This window comes from Paroedura picta, chromosome 5 (genome assembly GCF_049243985.1).
Source record: "Paroedura picta isolate Pp20150507F chromosome 5, Ppicta_v3.0, whole genome shotgun sequence".
NCBI classification, from domain to species: domain Eukaryota; kingdom Metazoa; phylum Chordata; class Lepidosauria; order Squamata; family Gekkonidae; genus Paroedura; species Paroedura picta.
The window spans coordinates 103,513,776-103,537,542 of NC_135373.1; the positions used below are offsets into that span (position 1 = coordinate 103,513,776).

At 44.3% G+C, this 23,767-nt stretch overlaps 1 protein-coding gene across 2 annotated transcripts; it reads right to left on the reverse strand.

The window, feature by feature from the left end:
- Nucleotides 1-6,681: 6,681 nt before the first annotated feature.
- HMOX1 (heme oxygenase 1) lies at nucleotides 6,682-22,842 on the reverse strand. Of its 2 annotated transcripts, XM_077339658.1 has the most exons (6): nucleotides 22,702-22,842; nucleotides 22,347-22,495; nucleotides 19,932-20,052; nucleotides 12,005-12,496; nucleotides 8,765-8,873; nucleotides 6,682-7,396 (listed from the first exon to the last, which is right to left on the reverse strand). In XM_077339658.1, exons 2-6 carry the CDS (start codon nucleotides 22,361-22,363, stop codon nucleotides 7,260-7,262), a joined length of 876 nt encoding a protein of 291 aa, XP_077195773.1. In that variant the 5' UTR covers nucleotides 22,364-22,495; nucleotides 22,702-22,842; the 3' UTR covers nucleotides 6,682-7,259. The 2 variants fall into 2 exon arrangements, with proteins under 2 accessions (XP_077195773.1, XP_077195774.1); XM_077339659.1 differs by lacking the exons at nucleotides 22,347-22,495; nucleotides 22,702-22,842 and adding an exon at nucleotides 20,572-20,755.
- Between the last annotated feature and the right edge of the window lie 925 nt (nucleotides 22,843-23,767).

The following is a 23,767-nucleotide window of genomic DNA, read 5'->3' on the forward strand; positions in this document are numbered from 1 at the left end:
AGACTCCCGATTGGTCTCCGAATGTAACACGTCTAAACGCCGCTCCGCCAAGACCTGAGCCGAGAGAGGACTGCGCTGTCCCGATTGGGGGAGGTCGGGGAGGTCCCGCCCCTTTATTGACTTTCTTAATGGGGAGCGGCCTTTTTTGGCGCCAAAAGTTAGGCGGCGTACAGGAAGGGCAAGGCTTGAAAGGAGGCCTGGCTGGGTCTCTGGCCTTCCGACCTCTCCCTTTCCTATAGGGACGCAGCTGCAATAATTATTTTCCCCCGCGATTCGCGACTGCCTGTCGCTTTTAATAACAGCACGGTAAGGTAGCGATTCCACAGGTGAAGTTTTCCCCTAGCCTAGGACGAATGCAATGTTAGGGAAAGGTGAATGTATGGGATTCCTGCCTGCCCCGATGTTGAAAAGCACGGGAACCCTGCCATGGGGGAGGAAGACAGCATATGAACAAATACACAAGGCCCTGCTTTATTGTCGTACATTCCAGAACTTAGTTTGTTGGGGGGGGGGGGGAGAGATTTTGGATTCCTTAACCAAAAAATTACGCTTACACTGATTGAATACTAATTTTGCGGTTTGATATGGACACATACAAGCATCCACATGGCACCCCACTTTAGTGTCTGTGCCCCAAATGTGATCTTTTTTAAAAAAAAGATTGCTTTTGTTAGATCCACATATGGTGATAGGCCAGGACACTGGGAGTTCATTCCAGCTCTTTATTGTGACCCAGCATGATGGTACAAGAACCAAAGCTGAACTGAAGAAATCTATAACGAGCCCAAACATATATACAAAAGCCCCACAATAGATCTTTCTGCCAGTGTGTGCTATTGGTCAGTTTCACTTTAAGCTGACTGGATCCAGCAGAAGGGATCTAGACATGCATTGGTCAATTACAGTGAAAATGGCTGCAATGGAGGGTGGACTCAGTGGCATTGTACACCACTGAGGTCCCTGCCCCCCCCCCCCCCGTTTCCATTCCCAAATCTCCAGGGTTTCCCAGCCTGGATCTTGCAACCCTGCTCCCCCATCCCCACCAGTGGTCAGGGGTTACCTGGAACCCCTACATGTTACATGCATGGAAAGGACCTTAGTTTTGAATATCCAATCTGATCTAGTCAGGTGTGTGTGTGAAGGATGGCCGAATCACTTTGTGACTAATAGTGACTGAGAATCAATTTCCGCCCAAATGTCCTATTGTTAACAGCCTTGATCAGGTCTTGCAGACCTGGCTTCCTTGATGGAGTCCATCGTTGATGGAGTCCATCCATCTCATGTTGGCTCTTCCTCTTTTCCTGCTGCCTTCAGCTTTTCCTAGCAGTACTGTCTTTTCCAATGGTTTCTGTCTTCTTATAATGTGACCAAAGAATGCAATAGCCTCAGTTTCATCATTTTAGCTTCTAAAGAGAGTCAGGCTTGATTACATCTCAAGCCCACTTATTTGTCTTTTTTGCAGTTGATGGGATTTGTGAAATTCTCCAGTACCAATTCTCCTCCTGTTGGCTTTCTTTATTAACCAACTTTCACACCCATATTAGTAATGGGGAATACTATGGCACAAATTGCTTTGGGCTGATCCTGCGTTGAGCAGGGGGTTGGACTAGATGGCCTGTATGGCCCCTTCCAACTCTATGTTTCTATGATTCTATGAAATTAACCTGATCTTTGTCAGAAGTGATACCTTCTTAGACTGAGGAATCATTTTGAACTCCTTCATGGCTGCCCTCCCCAGTTTCAATGTCCTTCTGTCTTCTTGGGTTCAGATAGGAATAGAAAGAAATAGAAAATTCTTCATAGTCAGCCTTAAAGCTGTGTAATTCCCCAGGAGTCATTACATTTGTCTTCTTGATATTCATCTGTAATCCCAGCTTTGTCACTTTCTGATATAACCTTCAGCAGTAGCTGTTTCAAATCTTCACTATTTTCTGTCAGTGTGGTAGGCATCCCTTTTTATTGCAATTGTTATTAATTTTTTTTACTCATTTCTGCTGAGTAAAAATGCTAAGAGACACCTTTGGGGTGTGTGTGTATGAATAACTGCAGTTTTTAAAAGGATACCTCTATTTGCTTATTCTTTCCAGAAACCTTCAGATTGCCCATATTTGCTTTTATCTTCTAGAATGACCATCTTGGGTAGTGAGTGGATAGAGAATGAAATAATCTTGTAACTTTATCCGTAGTTTTAAGGGCTGAATCTGGATCTTCCAGTTCCAGTATGCAAAGCAGCTTCTAGAACCAGTGGGAGAAAAACTCCATCCGGGTTCCTATAAAATACTATAATTAGCAATCTTGCAGGCCCTGAGTGCTACTACAATCTTATCCTAATTTGCAACAGTAATAACACACACACACACAACAATCAATTAAAAGATACTTAGAGCAGGCATGGTGTAATTAAACCTGACTCATCAGGAAGTTTTGGGTTGCAATTTTGCTTTTGCCCTATATTTAAGAAATGGACTGATTCCTTCCAAGGTTACAACGCAGTTGAGTTGTCAGTTTTTTAAAAAAGCCTATTAACAGGTTTGCCATTATAAAGGTGGAGTTTAACTCTTCTCCTGTCCCCAACTAGCTGCAAGAAAATTTGGCCACACGAATAGTTTGTCTATAGCAGAACATTTCAACAAGATTTTTGGTTTTATACTGGGAAAAGTATGGGAATCTAATGCATCATGCTTGGAATGAGCACATCATAATCTGGAAGCTCCCCCCTTAAAAATAAGCCTTCAGCTGTCCACATGTGGCAAAATCCCTAAGTGGATTCAATCAACAGGTAATATTTTAATCTTCACTCTAGTAATGTTATGTTGTTGTCCATAGATGGAGCTATTTCAGCTCTTAAGCAGCAACACACATAGCTCCATCTATGGACAACAAGCTGTTTGCTAGTTTTTGATATGACTTTGTGTTTTGTGCAATGAAGAAGAAGAAAAAGGAATTGGTTCTTATATGCTGCTTTTCTCTACCCGAAGGAGTCTCAAAGTGGCTGACAATTGCCTTCCCTTCCTCTCCCCACAACAGACCCCCTGTGAGGTGGATGAGGCTGAGAGAGCCCTGATATTACTGCTCGGTCAGAACAGCTTTATCAGTGCCGTGGCGAGCCCAAGGTCACCCAGCTGGCTGCATGTAGGGGAGCGGGAAATCAAACCCGGCTTGCCAGATTAATAGTCCACACTCCTAACCACTACACCAAGCTGGCTCTGATGAATTTTCAGAAGTTAACTAAGGGTGCAGGGTATCCTGAGGGCCTTTTTGTCGCTGCTGTTGTACACTGTAATTAGATAGGACCAGTCCTTAAAATGCAATGTTTCCAAAAGGTGTTTTTCTTCATCATGCTTCTGAGTGCTAGAAGAAACATGACTGATGATCACTTTGTTTCCCCTCACCTTCCACACTTGCACCATTTGGGATGTTTTAAAAAAACAGACTTTAAATTTCATGAACTCTTTAGGACAAGTGCAGTCCACTCTTGTGACGGACTGTTGCCATCCTTCACAGATTTCTTGGAAAGTGTTTTTTTTTAATAAATAAACAAACAAATTCCAGGAGTGATTTTTCCCAGAAGAGCTCTTTCTCTCAAGCAAAGCTGCACTCAGTCTGCAATTAAGCACTTTGTGGTTGTTCACCTCTTCTCAGCAAATAATTGTTGTGATTTATTGCCCATAGCATTGGCACCTTTTACACAAAAAGGCAGTTAATGCTAATAAATAAGGGAATTGCTTCAACTGCCGTCTTCACTGGATGGACTGTGCTCAAAAGTCCTTGCCATTTTATTGGAAAACTGGGTTGGTACCGTTGCTTTGATGTGGCACCCTTGGCATAAGACTACCCTGGAAGACAACTTGGAAATTGCAGTGTCACATTATTGACCCCATTTGCTGCCTGCAATGAGCCTCTTTCTATCAGTATTGCATGAGCTGCCTGATTGATTCTAGGCTCCATTTCAGGTGCTTGAGTTGACCTACTCTCTCCAGAACTTGGGATCCGTATACCTGAAGGGGTGCCTCTCCCAATACATATCCTATCCAGCAGCTGTGCTTCCCGGGAGCTGTGCTACTGGCAGTCTTTTCCAGGGCTTCTACTGCAATAGAAAGTGCCAGCATTGATGCAATGGATATGCCCTGAGTATGCTTGAGGGGCAAGGAAAGAATGGAGTTTTACATCAAAGATCTTTCTCTTATTGGATTGCTAGGATTTGGGTGGGGGCCTGAATGGTTTTCATCTTGGGTTGCAGTTTCTAGATTTTTATTTTGAGAGTTTAAAACTCATTTCAATGTGGAGAGGTTTTATGTATACGGAAATATTTTTGTAAGCAGTTGAATAAATATAAGATATATATATTTTTCCAAATGGAGGTAGTGACAGATTTTATTTTCCTGGGCTCCAAGATCACTGCAGATGGGGACTGCAGCAAAGAAATTAAAAGATGCTTGCTCCTAGGGAGAAAAGCTATGGCAAATCTAGACAGCATCCTAAAAAGCGATTGAGGGCAAAAGAAGAAGGGGACGACAGAGAATGAGGTGGCTGGATGGAGTCCCTGAAGCAGTAGGTGCAAACTTAAATGGACTCCGGGGAATGGTAGAGGACAGGAAGGCCTGGAGGATCATTGTCCATGGGGTCGCGATGGGTCGGACACGACTTCGCACCTAACAACAATATATATTTTAACTTCACTTTATCCTGGGGGCTCATGATAGGTGTTTGTATTGCTCCATGTTATATCTTATGAATCCTGCACTGTACCTTCAGTGAAATTTGTCAAGTTACTTTGTAAAAAAGTATTAAAGAGAAGACAATCAAATAATGTAATGAGTGTCCTAATTCTCTCCCTGGAAATTTAAAATGGCTAACTATTTTCTAATTCTGTAAATTAATGTTTTTTTCTGGCATAAATGTAAGTTTGCTTTCTTTGTTTAATGCCTGGATCTATTTTGCACGCTCAGTGAAATAATAAAAGTACTGTGAATTTAGACAGATTGTAAGTGGGTAGGCAGAAAGGATTGTGTCGGAGCTTGGCTCTTGTGCCCCTTCCTTGCATGCCCAGGGAACTGTCAATCGCCACTTTGAAATTGGGAAGTGAATTTCTTCCAGGCCAGACTGGCCAGGAATTCTGGGGGTTTTTTTTGGGGGGGGGGTCATCATTTGGGCATGGAATTGAGATTATCGTGGGTAGACCAGTAGTTGTAAATTTCCTGTGTTCTGCAGGTTGGACTAGATGACCCTGAAGATCCCTTACAGTTTTGACTCTGTTATTCTTACCAGGCATGCCATTCCTGTGCCATGTGTAAGACACAACACAGAATGCTGGATAACAGGCATCTGCCATTTTTACCCATCCTCAGGTACTTCAGAAGGCTTGCTTAGATGTCACACTGTTGCAGTACAAGTATATCAAGAGAAGCTGTGAAGGGCTTCTACAGGTAATAACCAGCACCTTGAACCAGCACCAGAAATACAGGTATGACATGCATACTCTTCCTAACAGTAAGTGAGCTACAGTATTCTCTCTTGGAGTTTGCAAGTGGTCTTCAAGGCAGGGCCATTTGGAGTATGTTCAAAACGGTCTAGCCTCAAAGTTATTGTGCCATGGTGACCAGACCTGCTGTTTCAAGGTAGGGAGCTATTATCTGGCTAAAAGAAAGCATTTTTGAGGCTGAATGAACTTGCTTCCCCAGCAATAATGTGTCTCTTAACTGAGTCCACAAAGGTTAGCAGAACTGCATCAAAAGTGAGAAGCACAATGTTGTCCAAGACCTCAGTCTTCCTGAGCAGCATGGCCTGCATTTAGCCAGGATTAGTCACCCTCTGAGCATGGCAGCCAGGCATGGACACAGAATAGCTCCCAACATCATCACACAGCCTAAACGAAATATAGAGCTGGCTGTGATCAGCATCTTGGTAACGATCAGCTCCAAAACTGCTAATGATCTTTCCCAAGGGAGTTACATAGACACTAAATAGCACGGGGGATAAACCCCACAGGACAAATCCCATGCTGCTGACAACAGGTCTCCAACAGCAACCATCTGATTCTGATCCACAAGGAGTGAATTCAACCACTGCAAAGAACATCCCTCGATACCTACTTCTTACTTCGCAAGAGGATGGCACAGTCCACTAACAGTAAAAAAACAAACAAAACCCAAACAAAGACAAAAAACAGGCATGGTGTACAATCAACTGGAGACCATCAACTGAAGTCACTATTACAATCTCTGTCCCGTAACCGATCCTGAAACCCAGATAGAAAGTTTCTAGAGCAAATGTACTGTCCAGAAAGACCTGGAATTGCTGTGCCAGCACTCTCAATTACCTTGCCCAGAGAAGGGCAGATCTGATACTGGCTGGTATCTGATCCAAACAATGTTTTTTTATAAGTAATGGATGGATGAAAGGGTATTCTTTTTGAAGAATTGCTGCAAGACAGATTCCCCTGATGAAACCTGTTAGCGAAAGGCATAGGGAACTTGTGGAAATTTAACTGAGTAATAACAGATTTTTACCTGTTTTTGCACCTTTGGCCTTGGCCTTATTTTTTTTAATCTCCAGTGACTGGTGCAGCTCTTTATTTTCTTGTTTGCACAGGAAGTGACATTGTGCTTAGGCACAACATCAGATCAATCACCAAGAAAAAAACAAACAAACAGGGACTGCCAAAGGACAAACTCCGGGTGGTCAACTCCCATGAAAGTTTAATGGTTGTATTTCTGTAATACACAGTTTTAATAGCTGGAAACATAAAATTATAAAGACAAATCACAAATGCAAGATCTTAGCAGGATTATCAAGATGCTCTCTTCATTCCCCCCCCCCAAGTGGATTGCTGAATCAAAATTGGAAACAAAGGTGTTTCAAAAATAGGAACAGTTTTAAACTAGTTGAAACAATGTCTTGCTTCTCAGCACCAAGAGGAACAAGAAACTTGGTGTTAGACATCGGTACAAAAGAAAACACTGCACAAAGAACCATCTCTCTCTCTGCTGGCAACTAGCAAGTTATCAGTCTTTCGCCTTTGCATCTTCTTGTCGTAAGGCATGCCAGACCATGGTGATTCAGGAGAAGAGAAATGCTTCCAACACAAGAACTTGCATTCTTTGAAAACATAAAATAGTCTATAATGTTAGTGACAGGGCACCCTTGTTCGGAGCACCCTAGGCTAAGGAGTCCAAGCAGGCTTTTCCTTTATAAGGAAAAGATCTGTTAGTTCTGGAAATGGCAGACGCTGGTGAAAAACCCCTTAAAGTCTTTCCTGTTCACATAGCGTACAAGCCCACGGCCACTGTGGCTCCGAAGAAGAGAAGAGCAAGGACCCAGCGCAGGAGAGGTGTGCTGGGCAACATATCCTTTTGCTGCATCTGCGCCCGCTCATTTTCCACTGCGGCGGCTGGACCTACATGGGCAGAAATGAAAGACGTGTCAGGCTGGAAACCAGGTGAAGAGCTTTTGTTTCTTGTCTGTTAGTGATGCTCCAGTGACACTGATAATATCACTGGATGCCAGAAGAGCAGCTACACCGGACAAACGATCCAGAAAGATAATATTACGGACCAACTAGATAACCAAGGCTGCACAAGCAGCGTGGAAAACTCATCGCTAAGCAAACCCTTAAAGCAGAAATTACTAGAAACTAAGTGCCAAACTGAATTTTCTGAGTATGCTACATTTTAGAACCAAGTTGTGTAAGGTGGAAATACCAGGAAGCTGAGTATTAGGAACTGAAAGAGGAACTTTGAAAGTTTCCCCCCTTCCTCCTCTAGAGAGAGGACAGGTCAACAAAAACATTTCAATAGAAACAGACATGTCTTCAGTGCAGCTGATCTCTGCCAGTCACACTAAGGCCCCAAATTTGATTTGCAAAATAAAGAGGATCCTCCCACCCTCCTGAAGATACAGGTTTTCCTTCAGGTGCAGCTGTGGGCTAACCTGTGAGAGCATACTTGTGCCAATGTCCTCACTTTCTCTGTGGTCACTCTACTCTGTTTCCTCAGGCTTCCATATAATCCTGTCAAATGCTAAAGTGGTGAGGCAAGGCAGATTGGTTGTCTCTAATCCCACTTGGACTCTACCACAAATGTCAATGTTTCGTATCGGTTTATTATCTCTGCCAGCCAAGGAATGCTATATACGTTTGTGAAGGGACTAGAGATCTCTGGAACATACTCTACAGTTTCTTGGATTCTTGGTGGACAGCGGAAGTGGTTTCACATGGGTTCCAAAGCAATCTGTAGAGGGACAGATTAATGCCAATGGATGCCCCACAATGGTACCCCTTCCATTGCTTAACTGACAAGAGATTAAGACTCATTGCGCTGAAGGTGAAATAAAAGGTTAAAAATTCAGTTTTCTTCCAGACCATCCCTCAGGCCAGACCAGACAGCTATAATAAATAAAAACTTAATTTTATCTGTTTTAACACTGAATAGCAGTAAGAAATATAAGGGAAAAGTCCTCTGTTGTATCCCCCTTCCCTTGATGCCCTAAGCACATGCTTATTATGCTTAATGGTTCATCCAGGGGTGAGTCTATAGTTGCAGCATAGATGGACATCCAGCCATCTGCTTAGCACGTCCCTAAAACATCAGCCGACAAACAGCAAGTGGAAATCAGCAAAAAACAATGCTTTTGTGTCCTTACTCAAGTGCCAGCACTTATCTAAGGCTAGCAAAAATAAGGAAAATCAAAGGCTCAGTCACGCGTTCTTAAGCAAAAGATGTAAACAACACAGGTAAAAGAGTAAAAGCCTTTTAGAAATCCTTACCGGGTGCTCTGTTGATTCCTCTTGTGTGAAGCTCCACCTTTGGCTGCACAGCGCTGCCATTTGCTGATGGTTGTCCCTCACTTATCAGTCTCTGCAGTTCCTCAAACACCTGGAAAGATGGATAACAAATTCGTTTTGTTACTATGAGCCACCCTTTTTGCCTGTTTCACTGGAACGAATGGGACTTTGCAGAAAGCATTCTAGGAAAGCTAGATAATCCTCTGATATTCCTGACCTCCCTACAGAGATAAACATGAATTGGAAACTCACAGTAGGGGGACATTTCAAATATCCTAGTCCACAAGGGGAGGGGGGGCAAAAACCTGGTATTTTATAGTATATACACTGTGTCCGAGATCCAGACTACGCCCTACCTCTAATGTATGCTGACCTGTGGGAACTTAGTTGTGAGATGCTAGAGAAAGACATAGAAGAGGTAAAAGCACATCTGTATGTCACTGCTTTGGAAGAAAGAAACGGGGCCTGAGTCAGGCCTCCACATGAAATGATCTGTTATTTTTAGCAATGGAATTTGTTTCCATGCTAGCCAATTCTCATGGATTCATATTAATTTAAAGAAGAACTGTCCTGGTTTAAAGGAACTAGTTTAGAGTCCAGTGGTACCTTTAAGACCAACAAAGTTTTATTCAAGATATGAGCTTTCATGTGTGCACGTACTTCTTCAGATACAAATTCAAGGACACGAGAATACAAGCACCCCAAAGCTTATGCCTTGAATAAGACTTTGTTGGTCTTAATGGTGATATAGGACTCAAAATTTTGTCCTGCTACTTCTGACCAATGTGGCTACATGCTTGAACCTGGCCTGTTTTAAATTTACAATAAAATTCCATACTATTTCATGGGATGAGAGTCTGCGTGACGACAGCCTAGCTATGGGGGGGGGGGGGGCAGGGAGAAGAGAGAATTCGACCTGCAGATGCAACTGTTTCTGTCCATCTTGTCATCTGGGGGGGGGGGGGGCATAGGATGTATGTCAACAATCTCACATGTCTCTTGTCCCACCTTTTCCACTCTACACTCTTTTGCCCACCTCATCACTGGTGGGGCACTGTGGACTTTAAGTGGAAGATTATTGATTTAAAGTTTCCTTGAATCCAATTTGGAATATGTACTACACTTTCTGATTGGCTGAAGTAGAGAAGCCACCATCTGCAGGGAAAAGATGACATAGAGCGGTGGTCCGCAATCACCGGGCCGTGGCTCCCCCCCCTCCCCCGCAGTAAGAAACTTCCCAGGCCGCAAGCTTGCGGCCCAGAAAGCTTCTTTTTGTGGGAGGGGGGGAGCGGGAAACGCAGCCGCCAGCGCAAATGCGGCACTTTTGTTCATGCACATGGCACAAACGCACATGTGTGGACCTGCCGCACATACATGAAAGTGCTGTGCATGCGTGTTTGCGGCCGCAAGTGTGGACTTGCCGCGCATGCGCATTTGCGCATGGGCTCCCGAGCATGCATGGCAGCCAGATCGCCCTCCCCCCCCCACCGGTCCGCAGCCTAATAAAGGTTGCGGACCACTGATGTAAAGGATATAGGCAAGTCTTTTATCCTATTTCAGCCATGCCCAAATCCTGCTGCTGGGGAGGGAAGGGCACAATCCATTTCTCAAGAAAGAGAGGGTATGTAATTACATCTAGTTAGAACTGTGTTTTCTTACTTTGCTAGTGCTCTTGTTCTCTTGTATGTATATTTATCCCAGAAAAGATGCATCTTCTAATAAATATAAAAGAGCAAGGTGGCAGTTTTGAATAACGACTAGATTATGGTAATCATTTTTTGCCCCAACGTGCCTTGTGTTCATGGACTACAATTCCCATGAGCCCCTGCCAGCATTTACTGGCAGGGGCTCATGGGAATTGTAGTCCATGAACATCTGGAGGACCACAGGTTGACTACTCCTGGACTAACCAAACCTGACTAACGAACTTCCTAAATTACGTCTGAAGATAAAAATATTTTCTTTAAGTATTATGATGATACTGTTCCTATTTGGATTTCCCCCCCTACTCAGCCAACATTTCCCCCCTAATCAGCCTGCATATTCGACCTGCATATTCTGCCATTGACACGTTGCAGGCTAGACCTAACTAACTAACACGTTGCAGGCTACACCACTACGTTTTCTACAGGAACATCTCTCTCCTTCCTCCAGGATCAGGCTGGCCATATAACTTATAGGGACGGTTACTAGTTGGCTGCTCCCCTGGAGGGCCTTATGTGGCCTGGATCTAGCAGGATGGAGCCTCAGGAGTTCTGCCAGTGCAACAGGGAGCCCTAGGCTTGAGCCCTTGATCAGCGTCTGCTCACTTGTTGCTTCCTCCAGTGTGGTGATTATTTAGTGGTGGTGTGGGAGGAGGCAGTAGGTGAGCTGACATATTGTTAGTACATGCTGCTAGCCAGACTTTTTATTCAGTTGTTTTGCATACCACTCCTACCTGAAGAACACGTTCAGAGCGCTTCACATAGAGTATCGAACATATAAAATCACTATAAAATTTTAATTAATTATAAATTGAAATGCCATTAAAACCAATTCAGTTCAGTTTAAAACTCCATTTGACTTATACGGGATCTGCTGGTTCATCCAACCTAAGGTATTTGGTGCTAGTTCGGGGTGGGGTGGGGGAGCAGAGATGAGTGGAATTAGCTGTTGATGTTAGCGCATTGTGCCCTCAACCAAATGCCTGGTGTAAGAACACCATGTTGCAGGCCCTACTAAACCAAGATAGTTACATCAGGGCCTACGTTTCAACTAAGAGCTCATTCCTCCAAGAGCTCTCCAAGAAGACCTTGGCTTGGTTGAGGCCAGATGCATCTCCCTGAGGCTGGAGACCACAAGCTTATTAGGGTGGAATGTTCTTAGGGTCCTTCTAGGGACATACTAGAAGAGAAGGTTCCTTAGATTCCATCCATCCCTGCCTCTTTTTATTCATTTACGTTTCATTTATATTTTGACTTTTATTCTGCTGTTTTTCAAAAAAAGTCATTTAACCTTAGAAAGTGTTCTCTGAAACCTGAAAGGCAGTTCCTTATAACTCGGAATGAGGATTTTATTTCACTATTTGTTTTAATGTACAGAAGTAATTTTTCAGTGGAAGAAGCTTAGTGACGCTCTTGGGAATTTTTAGCATCTCCTAAAACCATTAACAGAAATGTCATCTTGACTTTGAACACAGCTGCAACCTGCACAGTGGAACAATAGAGATGGGCCATTACTCACTTCTATATTCAGCAGGAAAGATTTCTTGGCCTCTTCAAGGATTCTCTTCTCAGTAGTTGCGTCCATAGGGAGAGTGTTCATCCGCGCTCGATAGAGTTGCTTGAACTTGCTGATATTGGTGATTCCAGGGAAGTTGAAGAAAGCCAGGCCTTCACCAGTTTGGGGCAGATGAAGAGACTTCTGGGCAATCTTCTTCAGAATCTGGCCCCCAGAGAGGTCTCCCAGGTAGCGGGTGTAAGCATGAGCCACCAGGAGCTCAGGTTCGTACCGGCCTACGTGGTGAAGCCTGTCTACATACTTCTGAGTTGCCTCATGACACTGAATCTCCCATCTCCATGTGGGGCCATAGAAATACTCCAGGTCTTTCTCCAAAGCGGGACTGCGATTCAGCTCAGCTGGGAAATATACAGGGGCGTAGACCGGATTGTCCTTATTCCTCTCACTCTCCTCCTCCAGAGCTGCATAGATGTAGTAGAGGGAAGCTAAATACAGCTGGAAGAGAACAGGAAGAGAGAAGGTGAGGAAAGCCTTAATTTCAAGGTTGCTATTTAACCATGCAAACTAACCGTCCATTTTACCTAAAGAATTACTTATTTATTTCACAGACTTCCTGCTTGCTCAACTACGGGCATTGGCATGGGATATGAGTAACATAAAACCGGAACAAAACCAATAAAATACAATAATAGAACACAAACAAATCAAGCAAAGCAGGTCTTAAGCCAAACCAGCCTTAGATTCAATACCTAATGGCGGTAGTTAATGGGAAACCCACCACTACCACCACCAGACAAATGGAGAGCAATCCTAAGCAGGTCTACTCAGAACCCTATTAAAGTTTACTGAATGGGGCTCACTCCCAGGAAAGCTTTCTTAGGATTGCACTGTTGGCATTCAACAACGACATCAAAGTCAAACAGTTGGACCAGAAGGAGTAACTTTCCCTAGAATCTAGAACTAGACACCAGGTGAACATCTGCAGGGAAGACGGTCCATGAAAGGGACACCATGACTGAGAAGGCCCCTTTCCAGCTGCCACCCTCCTTACTTCAGAAGTAAATATAATAGGGTTGCAAACCTGCAGGATGAGCCTGCAGATGTGGAATTGCAACTATCACCAGACTAAAGAAGTCAGGTGCCCTGGAAAAAATGGTTCCCTTGGAGGGTGGCCTCTATGGCATTTTATCTTGCAGATATCACTTGCATCCCCATCTCTTCAGGATCTACCTGCAAATCTCCAGGAATTTCCCAGCCTGGCATTGCAACCCTACGCAGATAGAAGGGTGTGTTTTTATTAGTGTACCTATTGTGTGTATGTTAAGCACATTTACAGTCCATGCAAAGGTTGTCCTCTACCACATGCGCCATCACTATTTTAGCAAAACGACAGGTAGGAAGAGGCATATAAGAACTAATTCAACAGATTCCTTTAGCTCCAGATAATGTAGTTTGGGACAATATTTGATGTCCGCACCATCTTAGAAGACTACGCACAGATGGTGCACCTTCCTTCTTGTTTTGTTTAAATTGGGGATCTAATTATCCGTGGCCAAGGCTTCTATGCATCACTCAAAGGGAGAAGTGAGGGACTGTCTTTTCAATGCAATTTGGTCGACTCCAAATTAGACAAAAAAAAAAACTTCCTAGAATACTGAATGGTCTTACAAGTGCTGTCACAAGGGCAAAAGATATTGCCTGTATTGAGAAACCATCAGAATGACTTGTTCTCTACAGCGGCCATATGAAAGGTGTTCGTTTTTCAGTTTATCATGGTAGCTCCAGCAGATGACCAGAAGTAGACCCTTTTCTAATTTTGCCTGTGCTTTTCTTAAGCCCACGAGCTCCTTCCTGCATTTCTAGATTCCATGCTTGAAAGTGTGCACATGACCCAGAAAACTTGACTCGGTATTTTTCTAGCATCGCAAACAATTTGTCTCTAACACGATTGAGTGTGAAATCCTTGGGTATGCACACTCCCTTCCTTCTGCCCTCAAGTACGGAGCCAAGATTGAGGCTTCCCTCATCCGGGAATTGTTTGTTCTAACCACAGTGTCATCTGACCACTTCTGAATTCCAGCAATGTAACAAATTGGGATTTCATCTTGATTGAGAAACCCAATTACTGTGAAAGAAACAAACCTCATTTTGTAGAAGTGGCCAGATTAGGACATCACATCAAATTATGGCTCATTTATACCCACGGCCTTGGCTGGGCAGGTTTGGAGAGCTCACAAAAGCAAGGATTTTCACTTCAGGCATGTTCGTGTTATTTTAAAACGGTTTGTGACATCTGAATAAAAACTCATTTGTGTGGTCATACTTTGCACTGTTCCTAGGTCTGTAGCTGTGAGATTGCGAACCTGGAATTGGAAATGCCCTGCAGAAGTGAAAGCAACTTAAACATGCAGCTACCCCGACCACATGGGCAGAGAGGTCCAGTTTTAACAGTAAACAGATTCAAAGGGAATGCTGCTCACCCAGCCCATAGTTGGCCTTCCTACAGATTTCTCTCTCCAAATCCCTGAGGTCCAATAGGGAAGCTCAGGCAAAAACATTCATAGACAGTGGGGGGCAGGGGGGTGAGCCATTGCATTTAAGTTGGCCACCTTTCCCACGTGGCTGCAAAAATGGGCCTTTGCCCCAAGAAACTACTGCAGCAACTGGCATGGGAATGGGCAGGAGTGGGATCCAATATCACCACCTCGGGAAAGGGTTGCCAGCTGGGTTGGGAAATACCTGGAGATGGAGCCTGAGGAAGGAGAAGTTTGGGGATGGGAGGAACTTCATTGAGGTATAATGCCATAGAGGCTACCGTCCAAAGTGGCCGTTTTCTCCAGGGAGACTGATTTCTGTCACCTGGCGATTGGCTGGAATCTCAGGAGATCTCCAGCTACCACATGGAGGTTGGCAACTATACCCTGAGATCCACTACACTTCAGGTTTCTAGTTTTTAAACTGGTCCCTCTAGTTGTCCATTCAATAGCATTTCAATTTAGCTCCACACCATGAGAAGCTTCATCTGCCCATTTCCATTCATTAAACCTCTATTAAAGGACACTTTTTCTCACAGCCACCTGGTACCTTCACCCACAGCTGCATCAGTGCACTTAATATTGCCAGTTTGGTGTAGTGGTTAAGAGCAGCAGCTTCTAATCTGGCGAGCCAGGTTTGATTCCCTGCTCTTCCACATGCAGCCAGCTGGGTGACCTTGGGCTAGTGACAGTCCTAGTGGTGCTGTTCTCACACAGCAGTTTCTCTTAGAGCTCTCTGTGCCCCACCTACTTTACAGTCTGTTGTGGGGCGAGGAAGAGAAAGCGATTGTGAGCTGCTTTGAGACTCTTTCAGGTGGTGAAAAACTAACTCTTCTTCAAAGTCAGTAGATCAGACTTTGTCAACTCATTGATTTCCTGTACTGAGGAAACAACTCCTATTTCAACACTACTGCTTCACAAAATTGTGCTTTTAGACCTCAGATCAGGTTGCAAAAAAAGGCAAACAGGGTGATTCATGTCAAATATTAAAGGAAGTTCCAGGAAAGGTGACAGTCCAGAATATTGGCCAATCCTGAGAAAACATTGTGAGAGTAACAAGCCAAAACATTCTTATATGAAAGCCATTTTCACTGAAATAAATAAGTTCTCTTATAATATGATTAGGCTTTGGGGCACAGAACATTCCCAGCTGTCCCTATAACTCCCATTCACCCCAGTGGGAATCCTGTGGCCGACAGCATGGCCCACACAGGCTAGGTTTGATGCCTGGGGAAGGAAGGGAGAATACCTACAAACCCCAGGGTCAGCCTTTTATACAACTACAGCACTGATTCAGTTCTGTGCCTCCATGTTGGCTCAACACTGCCTCCTCTCTGTTGCACTGAAAACACAGGCTAAGAAAAACATGGGTAGGACTGGAAAGCATCCAGAGTGTGCGGATGAGACGTGAGAAGGGTCCTGCTGGATCAGACTCATGGTCCCCTTAGTCCAGAGCATCCTATTTCACACAGGGACCAAAGTTGCCCCAGAGGACCAGCAAACAGAGCACAGAGACCAAGATGCTCACCCCATGTTTCCTCCTTGTACTAGTATTCTAACATTTGCTGCCTATGTATATAGAAACTTGTCTTCAGTCACTGATGGACCTTTCCTCCATGAAGGTCTAATACAGACTTTCTCAACCAGGGTTTCATGAACCCTGGGGTTTCTTGATGGCTCTGGAAGCGTTTCCTGAATGGGTGGGAGTTAAATCATATATATATATATATATATATATATATATATATATATATATATATATATATATATATATATATATATATATATATATATATATATATATATATATATATATATATATATATATATATATATATGTTAAAGGTATCTTGTGTGATCTGACCATATATGGTCATGTGGACCCTTCTCCAAAAATGGCCACTGATGGGCCTGGAGCGGGTGGGAAGGGGAGGGGCCCCAGGTGGGCATGTACACAGCTAGGCTTCCCAGCCATATTCTGCATGACCACATCACTTCTGGGGTTTCTCCAACCCTGTAGAATGTCTCAGGGGTTTCTGATACTCACAACTATTATTTAATGAGGCCTATGGTTGAGGCCTCCAAAATACAAAATCAACTGGCCATCCTACAAATACACAAACACACACAGGTATGAAAAGACAATTATTTGTATTTTATTAAATGAACGACTGTAGCACTTTACCCCTCCCCCACCCTACTGAAACAAACAATGCACTTCTAGGATTTACGTGTCAACCATTTTTAATTTTATAATTTTAACCATGTTTTATTAGGAACGTTGTGAGCTGCTCTGAGCCTTCAGCAAAGGGTGGCATATAAATTGGATTATAAATAAATAAATATCCCATGTTCCCTTAGGACCTCTCATTTATCACCAGGCCAACTGACTTGTTGCTTCTACAGTATCTGTGATTTGTTTTGAATTAGAGATATTACCAAGTCATTTATGATATGCTATGTTTGTCATGCTTCCTCCTCCCATCTATTTTGGCTGGTTTTTTTAAATCTGTCATTTAAAAAAAAAAAAAAACCCTGAAATCCAAAAAAGGTTATTTGCTGGGTGATAAACTCCCCCCCCCGAACCTGTCTCTCAAGCCTTTTTGTCATTGTTGAAATAAGTGTCTCCATTCTTTCCTGTTGACTTTGTCCAATCTGTGTCCCCGCTTACTGGCACCCCATTATCCGTTCAGACCTACACCTATCTATTATCTCAAACTGGTTCTCCTGGACGGAGACCGAGAATGTTTGGCTAGTTAGCATGTATTTAATTAGCTTGTATGATTAGCGCAAGGACATTTCTGCAAGAGTTCACTTAAATTCAGAAGCCAGGCTAGAGTGTTGTGCCCTCCTCTCTGGGACACAAGAATCCAATATTTTCCTTTTTAATCATACTCTTCAGATTAGTAACAAAGCCTAGCTTGGAACTACTTTTATTTTCTACACATGGCAAGCATTTCTGTAGAGCAGCCTTTTCCAACCTTTTGACTGCGGAGGAGCCCCTGAAATATTTTGCAGGCTTCAAGGAACCCAGAAATCGGACCAGAAGTGATGTTAGCTGGCCATGCCTCCCTGCCACGCCCAAGGAGGGCTGGAGGTGGGGACCAAATGGAGATTTTTTGTGGAAGGAGCAGCCACCCTTTCCACAGGCATGGCAACCATGCAAGAACAGCACTCCCAGGCCAATGGAAGCAGCTGGTTCCCTGCCAGGAATAGCTTGTGGCCAAGCCCATTAAGGCAGGACATTGGGGAAAGACTGGCAAGCTCTCATGAAGCCCTATGGCTCCAGGTAGCCCTGGTTGGGAATCCCTTCTGTAGAGCATGCCTTTCTCCCTGTAACATCCTGCTGCAGTCACAGATGCCCCCATACTGCTCCTTGGAAGAGAAGACCCCCTCCCCCAGAGCAGTGGTGAAGAAACAGGAAAATCAGCTCCCATATACAGAACTAGCCCTGGGATCAAAGCTGCCTAAGCCTCCTAAGACTAGCAAACAGCTCATAGGAGTATGTAGCTTTCAGGAATTTCTTTGCAATTTAGCAGAATAACTCAATTTTAAGGCTTTAATTGTAAGAACGCTAGCATAGAAAAAAACTCAAAGAAACCTATTCAGGATAAACTTTTTAAAGATTGTGGTGCCTGTCCAGCTCATGACAGCGTAAGAGTTCATGTCCCATTGGAATCAACGGACTTTAAAGTGAATGCCCTCCATTTAAAAAAAAGATTATCTATATCCTGCTTATGTTTGAAGGAGCTAAGAAATTTCAAACTGCATTCAAATACAATTGTCACAGTAAAAATAGTATTGATGGTTGCCACTAGAATACAATTCAGGAGGACTTGAGTGACAAGCATCGCAGTTCGAAGCAATGACATCCTTTTAAACTCATTGACTTCAATGGGACTTGAAGGGTATAAGTGCTTAGGACTGTGCTGAAAATTAGTGAAACACCCAGGCTAGATAATCTGAACCAGATACTCTCTTGACCTGCATGCATGAGAAAAACTATGACCCCTTTTTAAATTGTGGCTTTTCCCCCCCAAATTGAAACTGACATTTAAGAGTGTGGTTAATGGCAGAGTCTTACTTAATTACTCTCAGGATGCCACAATGAAGAAAGGTACACCTACCCATCAATCTCCAACTGTAGCACTTTACCCCCTCCCTCACCCTGTTATTTGTTTCCTTCACTCTGTTTTCCTCTGGAATTAAACATAAACAAATGGTAACCCTATAAACTGAACTTGCTGTTCCTGTTTGGTCCTTGAGTCTGTTAAACATTGTTATTAAGTTGTATGTATGCTAAGTTGCTGCTCACCCTCTACCTAAATGTATGTCTATCTTGTAAAAACTTAATTGGTCTTAAAGATGCCACTGGCCTCAAACTTTGATCATTTGATCAGGAAGCTGCACTAGTTCAAATTGTTCCCTTGCTGATTTAGTAAACTCTTGCCCAAGCAAAAAGTCTACTTTATTAATCCAGTGTGAGGGTCAAACAGACCTCAGAGTAAGTACTAGAATTCTTTTTAAAAACCTTGTGAGTTGCATTTGCAAAAGCCACTAGTTGCCAAGGAAAAAAACCAACAAAGTTTTATTCAAGGTATAAGCTTTCGTGGGCACGCATACTTCCTCAGATAAGACTCATGCCTTGAATAAAATGGTCTTAAAGGTGCCACTGGACTCTTTGTTCTGCTGCTTCAGACCAACACAGCTAAGGGACTGTCTTGTGCCTTATGACCCTTACAAGGCCTTGCGCTCTGTGGGTACCAACTTGCTGACCATTCCTGGCCCTAGGGATGCTCTCCTGGCCTCGACCAGGGCCAGGACCTGGTGGAATGAGGTCCCGGTCGAGGCCAGTCCCCTTTTCCTATTGAAACCTGAACATCTGGCGGCCAACCTCTTGGTTCCCCCCCCCCCATGCAGCCTTCATAGGGTTTGTCTTAAGGGAATTATAGTTGCCATTTGTTGAAGTTTTTGTACTCCTGTATTGTAGAAATTTGGGGTTTAATGGAGTTTTAAAGGATTTTATTCTGTTTTATTGTATGGATTGTTTTGTGTAACCCACCACGAGCCGGTTCCAAGAGCGGTGGGATACAAATCAAATAAAGTAAGTAAGCAAGCAAGCTACCCACTTGATGCTAATTTCAGAGACTTTTGAGGCAAAAATGGCCCCAAAACCATCAGATTATTCACTGCAATTTGGGGTGTGTCTGTGTGTGAAACACCCCTGTGCAACTGACTGCATTAAGACTGGTACATAATGGAATTGCAGAAGATGAATAAATATTATCATCCCGCCCCTTTTTTTAAAAATCAGCTTGAAGATTTGAAATTGGTTTACAACTTTACACTAGCAGTCCCTTTCCCAGTCACCCCCATCCGAGCCAGGACCCACGTACCTTAAATTCCCGAAGCAGCACCTGCCCTCTCTGGAAACTCTTCATAAACTGTGTGTTCTCTACCTGTTCGTGCACCTCTTTGGTGGCTTCCTTGAGGGCTTCGGACAGATCTTGAGATGTTCTGGAAGGGAAGAGGGGTAGGTGAGAAAAGGTGGTGGGAAACACATCAATATTAAGAAGCATCCTCCAGTACCTTTTATGTGTGAGGAACCTGGCAGTGTGTGGGGAAACAAAGACCCTATGGAAGGGGCAAGATGAGCATCTTGCCCAGCCAGGGGTCAAAATCCTGGAATCCTGGAGTTGGAAGGGGCCACACAGGCCATCGAGTCCAACCCCCAGCTCAATGCAGGATCAGCCTCCAGCCTTGTCCAGACTTGGTGGGAGGGGGAATTCAATTCAAAAGCAAATTCAACCCCACCCCTAACATCACACTCCCTCTCTGTCTCCCAGACAAGAGTCTTGGGGCGCCTGAAAAACAAACACGTTGATTGCATCGAGAGCCTCTTGTCCATGCCCACGTTGGCAGGGGCATTTCTCCTGGCAAGCCTGAGCCGCAGTGAACGTGTTGCTCTTCGACGGGCCGCCAAACTGTTGGAACTGCAGACGCTGCTCCCCCTTCTCTTTGCAAACCCGCACGTACCTCTGTGCCATGGCTCCGCTTGCCCTCCGCCGGTTTCTGTGTCACCCCTTCTTCTTCTTCCTCCTCCTCCGCCTCTCCGGAGCGCCTGAGAAACTTCTGAGTCGGTAGCGCTTCGCCCGCATCTTTCTTTATACTTGGATCCAGGGATCACGTGCCCGACCCAGGCACCATCTGACCTTCGCGCACACTTCTCCGAGCTTCGGCAAGCGGCCTCGCGCCCCGCCCCGCCCGGGACGCGCAACCCCGCCCTCCTCCTCCTCCTCCCGCGGGAGGGAAACCTCTGGATCGCTCAGCGCAACAACAGGATGTCGAGGGGGAGCCTTCTCCGGCCAGAGTGCTGGCGCGGGGCCCACCGTTACTGACTCCTTTTCTTCCCCGCCGTCTATCTTCTGTGGCAGGGGTAGTCCACCTGTGGCCCTCCAGATGTCCATGGACTACAATTCCCATGAGCCCCTGCCAGGTGGGACCTGGAGATTTCCTGGAGTCACAACTGGTCTCCAGGCTTCAGAGATCAATTATCTTGGACAAAATGGTTATTTTGGAGGGTGGACTCTAGGACCTTGTACCCTGCTGAGGGCTGGGGCATTTAAAATAATCTGAATTTGCTTCTGCGCACAAATTGGGAGTTCTAAATTGGCTTGTTCTCATCAGAAACAAACTTTAGTTTTGTTTATGTCTTCTGAATTCAATGAAAACCTCACAGAAGTAAACGTAACTTACTTTGCAGTAAGTGTGTTTAGAATGGTAACCTACCAGCCATTCTAGACAATCTAGTTTTAAATAACGGGCATGGTTGTTACTCATCTTTCCTCAAGGTATCACCTCACACCGTCTCCATGTCAGGAAAGCACCGACTGAACTTCCGGTTGCCAGAGAGCTGCAAAAGGCTCACAGCCTTGCCCTCCAAAGTGGGGATTCTGCATATCGGAGGTACTGACTGGGCCCATTTTCAACAGATAAAGTATTCCCCATTCTAAAGGAAGGCAAGAATAACATTGCAGCTGACTAGAAAAGGAAATCTGGCTTCATTTGCCTGTTTATTGCAATATGATCTACAGATATAATAGCTATTTGTTAAGACAGCTAAATGGGACCTCCATGTTCTGAGGCAGTATTCCTGTGATTATTAGTTGTATGGGATAAACCACAAGGGAAGCAGATGGTGGCTACTATTCAAAACAGGATGCTGGACTGAATGGGTCCTTGGTCTGATCCAACTAGGCTGTTTTTGTGTTCTTAAAAATCAGCCAATGGGACGTTTCATGGCCTGGAGAGAGCCAGAGCAATTTACAGTTCAAGCTGAATACGTGCGGGCTAAGTTAAAAAGTTGGTGACAATGGGCGGGAATCAAATGGGAATTGTGATATGAAACCTCTTCCATCTACATAACTAGCTTCCGGTGGCTGCTCTGATGTTGAGAGGAGTGGCTGGAATGTAGATCTAGGATCTGAGAGACCCAAGTTTGAAAGCCCACTCTGCAAAAGAAGCTTCCTTGGTAACCGTGAACCCTACGTTGTCAGCCTACCCCGCCTCACAGGGTTTTTGTGGGGATAAAATGGAGGAGAGGAGAACAATTTAAGCAGCTTTGTGTCCCAGTGGGGAGAAAAGGTGAGGCATAAAGGGAAGCAAAAACATTCAGCGATGTGAATGTAGATCCACTCCAGTCCTGAAATGCAGAAAATGTTTAGCCGAGGTTGAATGACCCCCATTTTGTTTTAGCTTGATGGGAAGACACTTAACATTAAATGGGCCAGAGTTCAAGGAACTTCACTTACTGACAGTGAACTGGCATTGTAGCTGACTCAGCTCTCAACTTCCTCTAGAACTTCATTCTTCTTCTCTCTAAGCAACTGGAACATTCCAGAAGATTGTTGCAGCCTTATTGCTGTAGTGCCTGGTCCACTGTCCCATCATGGCATTGATTCTGAGAGATGAAACAGTTATGAGATCTTTTAATCACTCACAGTCACTCTTCATCTCATGCTTAGGTACAAATTAGTAGCATAAATATGTTGCTGACTGTTCAGTAATCTCACATGTCTGGGCCTATTATAAAGGAATTCTGCAGAGCTGAGGTGCTCATGTGAAGCCCTGGATCACATGGGGATTACTTTCTGACAACATATTTACCCATGGAAAGACGCGATCATGTGTCACTCAGTATGGGCTAGTGAAGTCACCCATCGATGAGCATCCATGTTCAGTGTGCTCTCCTACAGTTACCATGGGCAGTCAATGCATAGAGACAGGAAAGGGAGGGGGGAATACAAGCCTATGATGTCACAAAGACCTACAGTAGCCCTGAATGGGGCTCCAGGACAGGGACAACTTATAGCACCATAACTATTCCTCTTGGAGTAAGTGCAGTTGACCCCCTTTCTTTCACCGGCTGAACATCAAAGAGTCAATACATCCAAGGCAGTGCTGCAGGACTATTTCAAGGTGTTTTGTTACCCCAGTAACAGCACAGCCATTTTCAGCTCCTGTTCTTCCACTGGCCAAGTCCAAATGTTGCATCAGAGGTTTAGAGACCTAGCTGGCAGAGCTAAAGGTCTGGGAGTGATGCTTATTGTTTCCTGTACCAGTGATGGTCAGGAGGAGTGAGTTGTAAACAACCACACACACACACACACACTCCATAGTATGTTGGTATCTTGCTCACGGCAGAAAGTGAAGAGGAACTAAAGAGCCTGTTGATGCGGGTGAAGGAGGAGAGTGCAAAAGTTGGTTTAAAACTCAACATCAAGAAAACAAAGATCATGGCATCCGGCCCTCTCAATTCCTGGCAAATAGAAGGGGAAGAAATGGAGGTAGTGACAGATTTTATTTTCCTGGGCTCCAAGATCACTGCAGATGGGGACTGCAGCAAAGAAATTAAAAGACGCTTGCTCCTGGGGAGGAAAGCTATGGCAAATTTAGACAGCATCCTAAAAAGCAGAGACATCACCCTTCCAACAAAAGTGCGTTTAGTCAAGGCTATGGTCTTCCCAGTTGCAATGTATGGCTGCGAAAGTTGGACCATAAGGAAGGCCGAGCGTCAAAGAATTGAGGCTTTTGAACTCTGGTGCTGGAGAAGACTCTTGCGAGTCCCTTGGACTGCAAGGCGAACAAACCGGTCAGTCCTAGAGGAGATCAACCCTGACTGCTCTTTAGAAGGTCAGATCCTGAAGATGAAACTCAAATACTTTGGCCACCT

Excerpts from the sequence above, each read along its gene's own strand:
- HMOX1 (XM_077339658.1), bottom strand. Across the intron at positions 8,874-12,004 it reads CTTTCCTGCTGAATATAGAA|GTGTTTGAGGAACTGCAGAG; the intron begins GTGAGTAATGGC and ends CCATCTTTCCAG. Across the intron at positions 7,397-8,764 it reads AGGAATCAACAGAGCACCCG|GTCCAGCCGCCGCAGTGGAA; the intron begins GTAAGGATTTCT and ends CTGCCCATGTAG.